General features: G+C 45.0%; 1 protein-coding gene across 17 annotated transcripts in view; it reads right to left on the bottom strand.

The window, feature by feature from the left end:
- Positions 1-7859, bottom strand: part of CAMK2B (calcium/calmodulin dependent protein kinase II beta) — a 287804-nt gene extending 279945 nt beyond the window's left edge. For 4 of the 17 annotated variants that reach the window (XM_051976455.1, XM_051976456.1, XM_051976460.1 and 1 more), the window contains exon 1: positions 7446-7846. In XM_051976455.1, coding sequence (XP_051832415.1) covers positions 7446-7510 — 65 coding nt within the window. In that variant the 5' untranslated portion in view covers positions 7511-7846. Of the gene's footprint in view, positions 1-7445 lie in introns of all 17 variants that reach the window. The other 13 variants (XM_051976449.1, XM_051976451.1, XM_051976453.1 and 10 more) reach the window with 8 other exon arrangements.
- Positions 7860-12179: the final 4320 nt, after the last annotated feature.

The following is a 12179-nucleotide window of genomic DNA, read 5'->3' as shown; positions in this document are numbered from 1 at the left end:
CTTTTTTTCAAATCTGGAACAAGAACCAAACTAGAATACTAATATCCTGGTCTCACCTTGCTCTTACCTGTCCTTATATATTTGGCAAACTCTATATACTAATGGTGTTACTTTGGACAAGTCTGATCCTGAGTGTCCTTTGTTTAAAAAAGAAAAAGATGGGACTGAATTAAATGGCCTCTAAGATTCCTTCTTGCCCTAAATCTATGAGTCTATGATCCTAGTAAGCTTCTAGAGTTGATTCACCCATAATTGATTCCCCCGAGCTTGAAGCAACCTGTCCCTACTTGCATATCTCAAATCACTTGAGTTTTTGCCAAGCATTAGTATCTGAATTGCATTATCAATCAGTCCACAAATATTGATCCAGTTCCTCTGTGCCAGACACTGTCCTGGATGAGAGGGATACAAAGGCAGACTTCAAAGAGTTAGCATTCTAGTAAGGGGATGGAGGGAGGGGAAGAAGAAGGGGCACATGTACTCACATATAGACAGATGTTAAAAAAAAAATACACCAAGTATCTCAAAAGTTTTAGTGAATCAGTGAGACTTCTCAGATAGCTTATACCAGGTTCTAAATAGATAAGGGGTTAGTATCAGGAAAAACTTTATAGAAATTAATACTTAAACTGAATCTTGAAGGCAACCAGGGATTCTAAGAGGCTATGTTCCACATTTCATTTAGAGCTGCATAAGGAAACTAGGAAGGTGGGTTAAAAATCCCAACTTTGCTACCTGTGTGATCTCAGACAAGTGACTACAATCAACAAACATTTAGGAGTTAGCGATACACAGACAAAATTAAACAGCTCCTGTCCTCTGAAATTATTTATTTATTATAGTTATTTACTTATTTATTTAAGTTATTTATTACAGTTATTTACACATTTGTTACCATTATTATTATGTATTTTATTTATTATAGTTATTTATGTTTTATTTATTTGTTACTGTTATACACATGTTTGTTATAGTTATTATGCATTTTATTTATTAATTATTTATATCTTTTATTTATTTATTATAGTTATTTACATATATGCCTCATCCACACTCTTAGACAACATGCTCCTTGAGGGCAGAGACTTATTTTCTATGTTTCAATAGTGCCAAGCCTGAGCAATATTAATAAATGCTTAAGAACTAATTGCTCACTTAAACTGAAACTGGCATCCAGCAAAGCAGAGACTGCTAGCCACCCACTAAAGGCACATAAGTACCTATTGATTAGGTGATTGATTACCTAGAGGAGAAGCTGACAGAAACGGGCCTAAGCTTTAGAACTATCCCTTCTTCCTGACCAGTCAGGGATTCTTATCCATATCGATGAGCAAACCCATAAGCCCCTTAAACCTTCAGCTTCTTGGTATAGAGAGAGGGCTCCCTTTTATGTACAACAGAATGCCAGGAAAACATGAATAGCTTCAGAGAACGAGTTCAGATATTTGTTTGCTTATAACCTATAAAATTTCACATAAAACATTTAATGTCTCTGAATCTCTACAAAATATAGGGGAGGAGAATTGGGCTATATGGTTTCAGAGATCTCTTCCAACTCTAAATCCTAATATCCTATATACAACAGAATAACAGTGAAGAAAGGTGACATTTCTTTCCAACTCTGAAATGCTATTTAAATATAAGTTGCGATAATTTTTTTTAATTTTATTTTTTATTATAGCTTTTTATATACCAAACATATGCATGGGTAATTTTTCAACATCGATCCTTGCAAAACCTTCTGTTCCAACTTTTCCCCTCCTTCCTCCCACTCCCTCCCCTAGATGGCAGGTAGTCCCATACATGTTAAATATGTTAAAGTATATGTAAAATGCAATTTATATATACATATTTATACAATTATCTTGTAGTTGCAATGATTCTATGCCAAATACAAATGGTTAACAGGGGACAACATGGGCTCAGAAAGAAAGTCCTATGTTGACACTTTCATTCTACCCTTTCCCTTCCTGCCAAAGGCTGCTTTGAAATCTCCATATAAGGGCAGAACTTGACTGATCACAAAAAATTCATAGAGAAGCATAAAAGGAGCCGCACCATGGATACAAAGACTTTGGAAGTAGAGGTGGCTTATCCATGTAACAAGGACTGCATGCCATGTCTAAGCCAGCCAGCCAATGTTGTCTGCTGAGAGCAACAGTCTCAAGGTCACCAACCTGTGTCACAAAAGATTGAGAATGTAGAGCAGACTGGGTAATCTGCATTCCCCATGAATCAAAATAGCAAGGGTGAGATCTTATTTAAGGAAAATCCTTAGACTCAGTCATCTGAGAGACCAAGATGATGATGATGATGATAATTTTATAGTGCTCTAAGGTTAACAAAGTGCTTTTGTCACAAGAAGGCCATGAGACTGAGAGTGTAATTATTACCCTCAGAAAACTGAAACCCAGAGACATTACATGACTTTTCAAGGTCGCACAGTGAATAGGTGACTAAGCCCATTTTAGAAGTAACCTGATGGAATAAACAGAAGACTGATCCTGGAGTTAGAAAGACAAATTCTGCCTTAGACAATTTAATTCAAAAAACGTAGAGGTATGTACCTACTGTGAATCAGGCACTGTCCTAGGCCACTGGGGATAAAAGACAAAAATGAAAAAGTCCCTGCCCGAAAGGAACTGATGTTCTGTTGTAACTAATTTACACTCAGTAATTATGTAACTCAGAGTATGTCACCTTAATATCTGTGAGCCTCAGTTCCTTCCATCTGTAAAATAAAGATAATAATAACATCTCACAGGCTAATTGTGAAGCTGAAATAAAATATGGAATGTAAAGTACTCTACATCTTTCAAAGCACAATATAAAAATCAGCTCTTACTACTACCAGAATTCTCTAACTCCAAGTCTGGGTCTCTTTTCCCCTACAGGGTAACACCAGGGAACCACAGGGTGGGGCCGAGAGGAACAAGCATTCTTTCAGTGCCACGTGCCAGACATTAAGCTAAGCACCTTACAGATAATATCTCATCACATCCACAGCTGAAATGCTAATGCATCAGATCCCCAAAAAGGTCTATAGCAACAGTTGCTGCCACAGACGCCAAAAGCCATCAAGAACTGCTGCCTTTTAAGGTAGGACAGCTCTGATTGGCCCAATCAGTCTTCTCAATTTAAAGGGCCTTTGCTGATCTCTAACCAAGATTCATCAAAGTCAATATGCCCTCTGGCTGGCATCTACCTTGGCTCTTAGGGAAGAGTGGAAGGTCATCCATGACAGAGAGTGCTTGCTTTAAATTTCAGATTCTCCCTTATCATTGCTATTATTCTCCAAGGACTAAACAAGGAACCTGGCCAGAAGAGCCCTGAAACAGAAGTTCTAACCTCATCCACTTCTGAGCTGTTTTGGATACCTAAGTGGCAACTCTCCCCAGGATTGGATGTAAAAAGAAGGGGTTGGGCCAGATGATCCCTAAGGAACCTTTCTAGATCTAACATTCTGTGTGTCTCTGATAGTGACAAGAAAGGACGGCTTCTCCTTCACACAGGTGCATGTGAATTAGCCTAATTAGATTGTCCAAGGGTTTATAAATCACAGTGAGGGGCTAGAAATGGAGATAAAGTTGTTCTCAAATCATTCCCTGGACCCATTTTCCTAATGTATGTCCTGTGCCAAGCTTTTTCTCTCTTACTCCATCCCTCTCTTCTAAGTATATGTACCTGGCCTTGGGAGCCCAATGTCATTCCAGGGGTATCCCATCATACTTCCCATCTCATGGCTTTCGGTTCTCTGATCCCTTTGGGAGCAAACTCCATGGTACTCAATGATATCTCTTGACTTTCTCTATGGGTTTGACTCCTCATCTTCTGTCTTTTCTACACATTTCACCACTTAAGAAATTAATAGGGCTACAGGGTCATAGCCTGCCCATATTGGTGTAAAACAAAATAAAACTGAAACATGCTGTTAGATAATCTACCAGTTGTTTCCTCTAATACTTTCTGCTATATTATCCCAAGAAAGTAAAAATGTTCTTCCAAGGTCATGGTCATATTCTATATGTCAGAATACAATATGCTGCTTACAATCTGTGTGATCTTGGGCCAGTCAATTCCTTTCTCTAGGACTGTTTCCTCAACAATAAAATGAGGGGGGTCAGACAAGATAGTATCTATTGTTGCTTCCAGTTCTCAATGTACAATTCTTTAGTTTTGGATCTCCTAATCCTTTGTATTCTCTCTCTTCAGGGCCTGTGTTGGCAGAGGCTTGATTAAAGGAGACAAGTAGCACCAAACATACCCCAGAAGAGCCCTACAATCTTAGAGTTGAACTACAAACCTCCCAGGCAACTTCACCTAATGAATGACCTGAAAGAACTTTCAAGAGAAGAACAGCAGTTTGCTCTCAAACCGGCAATTTCAGAAAGAATGTATGAGCTAGAATGATTTACTCTCCGAATAATCCAATTAACTCAATATTTATCAGTGGGATGAGAAGATAAATCTTAGATGACACAGAGTTCCTGACCTCATGGAGCTTTTGGTCAATTCAGGATACATGTTCCCCTCAAAATTCAGCTATCCCAATCATCTTTTCATGTCTTTTGGTACTCTCCAAAATTTCAGATTGTGAAATCTACTTGTCAATAATATTTACCAAAAACAAGCATTCTTCTCCCAAAGTTCCCACCCACTTCACCTCATTTAAGCAATGTCTCTATATTGCTTACAACCTCCAAATCAATGAAGTTTGGGATTTTTTGGTCCAGATTTGTGAAGCCCAACCTGAAAACCTATGGATATGTGAGTTCACTGGCATAGGGAACTCTCAGTGAGGAAACTCTTTACTAATTCAGATTAACATCAACTCTGCAATTTACAGAGTCATCACCTTAGGTGGTAAGGCATTGAGTTCAATGACTTGCCCACTATTGCTCATAGGGATAGCATTCAACTAACCGAGAACTTGAACCCAAGCCTCCTTCACTTTGAAGTCAAGTCTCTATCAGTTATACCAAGTTACCTCTCCTTCAATTAAATAAACATTTATTAAGCACCACTGAACACTGAGCACATAAACATATTGTAAGAGAGCCAAAGATTGGAAGAAAATAGGCCCTACCCTCATGAAGCTCACAGACTAGCACAGAGAAAAAATATTTATATAATAAAATACCATTAACTATATCTATAATGGAATCAAACTGCTACATAAGGTAGTAGTTAGGGGGTGGAGGGAAACAAGGTCATTTCTAACTGAGGGGATTAAAGAGAAAGATGCATGGAAGAGGTAAGAACTTCATGGAGGAGGTTCTAAGGGAGATTAATAAGAAAGAGGAGGATCAAGAAATCTCACATACCCTGTCACACACAGACCAGGATTGGGATTCTCAAGAGACTTCCAGTTATCAGTGAACAGGGTGTCTCATCTCAAAATATCACCACATAGGTTTTCTTAGTAGATAAAAAGGTTTCCCAGAACTTCAATGACTCCAGAGCAAAAGGCAAATGGTTGCTTTTCCCAATCCATCTTGTGTGTTTTGATGGTTTTACAGATGAGGAAAAGTGAAACTCAAAGAAGAGGGGACCTGCCCAAAGTCACACAGCAAGCTTATGTGGCAAAAAGCCTGAATCAGAACTCAGATCTTTTGCCCTCTTACTCCCCCACCGCCGTCAATTCCACCCTACTTCTTCAACTTGGTACCACAGTGCCACCAAGGGTTTCTGGCCCACAGAATGTATTAAGTAATTCTACTTGTCTTGGAATCCTACCTCACTAAAGCAATATGTTATAGAGATGTCAGATCCCCTGGGAAGCCCAGCCTGAAAACCTCAGGATATGTGAAATAAGGAGAGCAGCCAAAGGGAAAAAAAAAAAAATGTTTTTATTCTTGGGTTAACTCTGCCCCTAGCAACCATTATGGGAATACTGGTAGATGAGGTTGTACACCTTCCCACAAAAGCCATTTCAGAAACCAGGCTCTCTGCTGATTTCAACCTGTAGGCCTTGAAAACAGAGCTGCTTGAGAGTAGCGATCTGCTGCTAGTACTCTGAGGCCTGCATGCCCTCCTAAAGCTTCTATCTTCGCTTCCTAGCAGGTGCTTCGGCAGGAAAACTTCAGAACCCTCTCCCTAAGCCGGTCTCCAGGCACCGGGTAGAATCTCACCCGAAAGCCACGGTCACTCTGTCCAAAATCCTTCCCTCCCTGATTTCCACGACTTCCCGAGGAAGGATAGGAGTGGGAGACATGAGAATCAAGACCATGTAAGGAATAATTTAAGCATAAGATCAAACCTCACGGAAAGGCTTTTCACTTACACACACAATCAAATTCCTCCCTAAGAGGTCTCAGTGGAGGACTGGGGACTATAGAGTACAGGTTTAAGGATTCAAAACATCAGGACATTTGGGAGGGGGAAAGAGAGAGAGAGAGAGAGAATCAGCATGGCCTCCCGGCCAAGGCTATCACTCAACCACTCACATCCCGTAGGTTTGTACACACCCCCGCCCCCACCCCAGTCCTCAGCTGCTTCCTCCTCCGCCCTCCCCCCAGGAGAATGGGCGGGCCCTCTTTGGACATCTCCACCCAAACCCCTGCCGGCTTCTGGAGATAGAGAAGGCAGCAAAGTGGTGTGCCAGCACATGGTCGGGGCAGCCTGGCTGGAGGAGTGCCGCCCCTAAACCCCAGCCCTCAGCCCCCAACCCCACCCCGACTCGACTAGGGCAGCCTCCTCTCCGCAAAGGCGCGGAGCTCTGGGGAAGCCCAGCTACAGCCCTTGCCCCCGGAATCTCCGGACCGCACCGCCGCAGCAGTTATCGGCAGGAGAACCCGTCAGGCCGTGGGGGGTCGGCCGCTTGCCACTGCACGACCCTCTTCCCCAAGCCCCCTACAGTTCCAATCCTCGGTCCTCCCCTTTGCGAAATGCGTCACGTCTGCAAGCCGCTCGGGAGGCACCTGCACCCGCCCCCGCCGCCCCCACGCCCTTAATAATCCCCGGGCGCCCAGAGCCGAGCAGCCAGGGTTGGAGAAGGAGAGGGAGAGAGAGACAGCGGGGGAGGGGCAGTGAAAGAACAGGGGACCCAGAAGACTGTGGCCATGCTACCGCCACTGTCACCGCAGCAGCCGTGCCCAAGAAGCCACGCTGTCAGCCTGGCCTGGGACGCCCGGGAGCCGAGGAGCTCGCAAAGAACTGGGAGGTTCACGGGGCCCGCAATGCGCCCCCCGCCCTTGGCCCCAAACCTGGGCACATAGACAGCCCCCGCCCCCACCCCCACACACACCACAGATATACATGCAAGCACGCACAGACACAAATGCAGACACTGGGCGCTTCCTTGTGGGGCAACAGAAGGAGGGGTATTAAAATCCTGGGCTTCGCTATCCCCCACGCCCCGACTCACGAACGTGGCCCTAGCCCTGCCCTTCTCCCCGCGGCTCCCCTGCAGCCCTTGCCCAGCGCGGCGCCGCCTGAATTCTTACTTGCCAATATCTTCATAGAGCTGGTACTCGTCGGTAAAGCGGGTGCAGGTCACGGTTGTGGCCATCGCTGCGGCCGCGGAGAGGGCTCTGAGAGCTGCCGCTTCCCCTGCTGCGCGCTCTGGGCTCAGGCTCTCGGCGGCGGCGGTGGCGGCGCAGGGCTCCGGGAGAAGCGCGGTGTAGCCGTCAAGCTGTTCCGGCTCCGGCTCGGACTCGGACTCAGGCTCGGGCTCAAGCTCCGGCTGAGCCCCGCAGCGGCGGCGGCGGCGGCGGCAGAAGCAGCAGCAGCAGCAGCGCGGGCAGAGAGTGACACCTCCGCTCCAGGCGGGGGGCCGGAGGCTGGGGGGCTGGCTCTGGGCAGCGCAACGCGAGATCTGCTCGCTGCGTGTGTGCCACACACCTACACGCGGGAGGAGGCGCGGGGCTCTGCCGCACACGCCGTGGACCGGCCCCTCCCTCTCCCCTGCGCGGCACCCCCCCACACACACAGACACCACGCACGCGGGGACCCGCACACAGCACAGCGTGGACCCACCCCACTCCTCCTCCCTGCGGAATACACACGCGGGGAAGTGCTCCCAGCTCGGACCCAACCCTCCCTCTGCCGTGCCGGCAGGACCCTCCCCCCCACCCACAGTCACCCTCGAGGAGGCCAGCACCCCCGTGGACCTATAGTCCCACTGCACACTCGGGGGTGGGCCCTCACGCTCCGCTCTCCCCACACCGCACAATACCCTTCACACTCCCACCCGAAAATTGAACGCCAACGTAACCAATCCGACCCTTTCTCCCTCCAGGACACCCACGTCTGCATACAGGGTAGGTGACCCTCCAACTCCTTGATGCAGGCACACCTAGGAACCCTTCCTCTAAGGCTGAGGCAGGAGATTTGGTTTTGAATGTAGACTGTAAGTGCAGGGTGGAGTAAGGCAGAACCCCGCGGAGGGGCTACAGCCCGATGGTGAGGAGGTGGGGAAGCGCCCCCCCTTTAACTCATCCCCTCAGGCAAACGTGAACCCCGAGGGAGAAGATAGAGTCCTTCCACCAGCTGGATCCCTGAGACCTTGGCTCCTGGTTTTAGCCACCCTCTCTCTTCCACCCACGCCTTTCCACCCCCACTTACCCCCTACAAATGGTAGTTCTGAGCAAACGCAACTCTGAGGTGAGAGAGAGGGGGCAGGAGGTTAAGACAGGAAAAAAAAAACAAAACCAAAAAAACCAAAAAAAAAAAAAAAAAAAAAAACCAGACGGGTTCTTCCTCCCTTTCAGCAATCATCAGGCACCTCTGTTTGGCTCTGCCTTAAGGTTATCCTTGCCCTAGAATGGGGACATTTCCTCCTCTTCCACCAGGGCCCTTTGCCCACCCACCTGCCTACTCTTCAACGCCTGGAAGAGGATCTATCTCCCTAACCGGGAGGGAGGCCCTGGACCCAGATTGCAGGCTTCAGTCCCTCACTGCGAGGTGCCAGAGCTGTTGCTATGGGCAGCAACAGGGAGGAGGAGATAAGGATCCTGAGGAGGGGGAGGGAAGGAAGAAGAAAAACTGACCCGGTTTCACAAACAAGAAACCATTACTTCAGGGTCAGGTGCTGGATCCCTGATTCCCCAAGCTTCATATCTAGAAATTATGAGCAAGGAAGAGTGTCTGGCAGCACCTACCAGGATGGAACATATTCTCAGTTCACAGGAGAGTAGTATTAAAAAATTAGAGCCAGTATGGGTCCTGGAGGCCACCTGGCCCAATCCCCTCATTTTGCAGATGAGGAAACTGAGGGCGCAGGAAGTTAAGGTCTCACTGGTAGGGTTAAAGGAAGAATCTAAACCTGGACAGTCTTGACTCTTTAATCATTGCTTATGCTCCTGGTACCTGATAGCAGTGTCTTTAACACTTTCATTTTAATTGGGAGAGAGCAGGGAAGATGTAGCCCAGGGTTAGAATCTGACTATTGGACAATCTTGAGAGGAAGGTTCCTGAACACGCACTGTTGAAGGAGCCAAAAGAAAAAAGGAATATTTAAGCTCATGTTAGTGCAGCATAAGGAATATTGAGTTTGAAGTCCAAGGATCTGAGCTTAAATCCTGGTTCTATTATTTAATACTTGTGTGACCTGTCTTCCTTTCTCAGGTTTATTTCCTTATCTGAAAAATGAGAGGGTTTAGGGTTAATAATTTCTAAAGTCCCTTTCAGCCACAAATCTAAGATCCTATGAGCTACATAGCCTGCTTTCATCTGACATTACTCATCTCCTTTCTAAATCGAAATCTCATTCAGGGTTATTCTTCTGAAGGGCCTCACAGCCCTGCTCCCAGAAAACAGGACCTCCTCACATTGGCAGAGTGAGGTGAAAAGGGATAAAACCTGGGTACTCATCTCCTGATATTTATTATTCTTCAACTGCTGCCCCACTCGGGGCTCCCAGACAAGACACCACTTCTGCCCTGATAGAGCCTCTTACTCTCCTCTTCCCGGGCCTCCATGCCAGAACAAAATCCCCTTCTCTATCTCTCTCCTCCAACCCTCAGGGCCTTCTCCAACAGAGGCAGAAGAGCAGACTCCCATGCCTTCTGCAGTTCTTATCTGTCAGAAAAGCCTCCTGGAGCTTCACAGACGATACTATCACTACCTGCCATGAAATTGGATTTGACTCTTGGGCAAATCATTTGGCCTTAGCTTGACTTAATTTCTTGAACTGTGAAATGGGAATAATAATAACACCTACCTAGAAGGATTGCTGTGAAGATAAAATGAGATAATATTTGTAAAGTGCTTAACACAGTGCTTGCCACATAGTAAACACTATACAAATGCTAGTTGTTTATTATTATTATTTATTAATTAACAAAGAATGACTGGATTTCTTTGTTGCCCAAAAATATATCCATATTTCTTCCATGCTTTAAAAACCCTCATTTGAATCTACCATACCTACCAGTTATTGTTCTTTGTCTCTTCTCAGCTAAACTCTTTGAGAGTTTATCTCTTCTCACACTCTTCTCCAATCTGGCTTTTTTTATCTATACTCCTCACTCTCCTCTCCAATCTGGCTTTTGATTTGATCATCTAATGAGGACTTTGCAGGACAAAGTTACCATGACCTCTTAATTACCAAATTCCATGGTCTTTTTCAATAGTCATTTTCCTTGGATGCTGCAGCCTTTGACACTGATGATCATGCACTCTCTTGTCTGCTCTCTCCCATTACTCTTCCTTCATCTCTCTAACCTACTCTCTAACCAACTGGTCTCTTTTGCAGATTTCTCATCCATGTCATATCCACCAACTATGTGTATGGATATGACATTTCCTAGCTGTGTGAGCCTGGGCAAATCACTTAACCCCAATTGCCTCAGGAAAAAAAGAAAAAGAAAAGAAAGGAGGTGTTAACCAAATCAGAACCATCTTCTAAGCTCAGAGGGGCTGGAGCCAAAAGAGAACAGGGTCCAGGCTCTGTCCTGGAACTTCTCTTTTCTCTATATATTCTGTCCCTTGGAGATCTCATCGACTCCATGGATTCAATTTTCCTTTCTGTGCAGATGATTCCTAGAACTACATATGTAACCTTAATATCACTCCAGAGCTGACATAATGCGTTATCCACTAGGGCATTTTTAACATCTAGAACTGGATGTGTCCCAGAGGGAATAAAATTCAACACATTCAAACAAAATTTATTCCTCTTTCCCCCAAACCCTCTACTCTCTCCCCATTTTGACCTTCCTTATTGCTATCAAATGCACTACTATCTGGAACTGGATGTGTCCCAGAGGGAATAAAATTCAACACATTCAAACAAAATTTATTCCTCTTTCCCCCAAACCCTCTACTCTCTCCCCATTTTGACCTTCCTTATTGCTATCAAATGCACTACTATCTGGAACTGGATGTGTCCCAGAGGGAATAAAATTCAACACATTCAAACAAAATTTATTCCTCTTTCCCCCAAACCCTCTACTCTCTCCCCATTTTGACCTTCCTTATTGCTATCAAATGCACTACTATCTGATCAAATCATCTAATCACTCCACACCACCTCAGTATCACACTTGATTCTGACACTTTCACTCAACTCATATCTTCAATCTACTGCCCGAAAGTATTGCTTTGACCTTCACAATATAAATCATATAAGTCCCCTCTGTCAAAATATTTTGGAGATACCCTGTATCCCAAAGCTATGGTTCAGCAAGCAGATTGCCTCTTAAGCTTGGCATAACAATAATCCTTTGCATTCTGGATGATATCACTCTTTGGCAAAGTGTATTACTTGGACCAGGTGTTCCCTGAAAGATTTAGCTCCTCTTATTTCCCAGAGCTGTCCATCAATGTTCCCAATCCTTGTTTATTGTCACTGGAAGATACTGCATTCCTGTTCCCATCACAGAACTCTGGTTCTATGCCCCACAGGAAGGCCATGACCCCTCAAAACTTGAGACAATGACTGTTCCAATGAAACCAAAGAATACCCATATTGTCCCAAGAAATTCTAACCATAACAATTGTCTCAAGACCTAAGAATGATTGTATTGTGAGCCCACCCCTTTCATGTATATGTGGACCCAGTATCAGTGGCAGTGGGGGGGGGGGGGGAGAGAAGAGTTCCATTTACAAATACCATTTTCCTCATTCTGAAATTAATTAAATTCCTGTTGTGTTCTGACTCTCCTGTTTCTAGCCTGTTCTGTTTTGGTTCCAGCCACTCAGAGGTTAGAAGATGGATCAGAAGATCCAGTTAACAC

The sequence above is a fragment of the Antechinus flavipes genome, chromosome 2 (assembly GCF_016432865.1).
Source record: "Antechinus flavipes isolate AdamAnt ecotype Samford, QLD, Australia chromosome 2, AdamAnt_v2, whole genome shotgun sequence".
Taxonomy (NCBI): domain Eukaryota; kingdom Metazoa; phylum Chordata; class Mammalia; order Dasyuromorphia; family Dasyuridae; genus Antechinus; species Antechinus flavipes.
The sequence above is the reverse complement of the archived record's forward strand: the minus strand, read 5'-3'. Positions and strand labels throughout refer to the sequence as shown.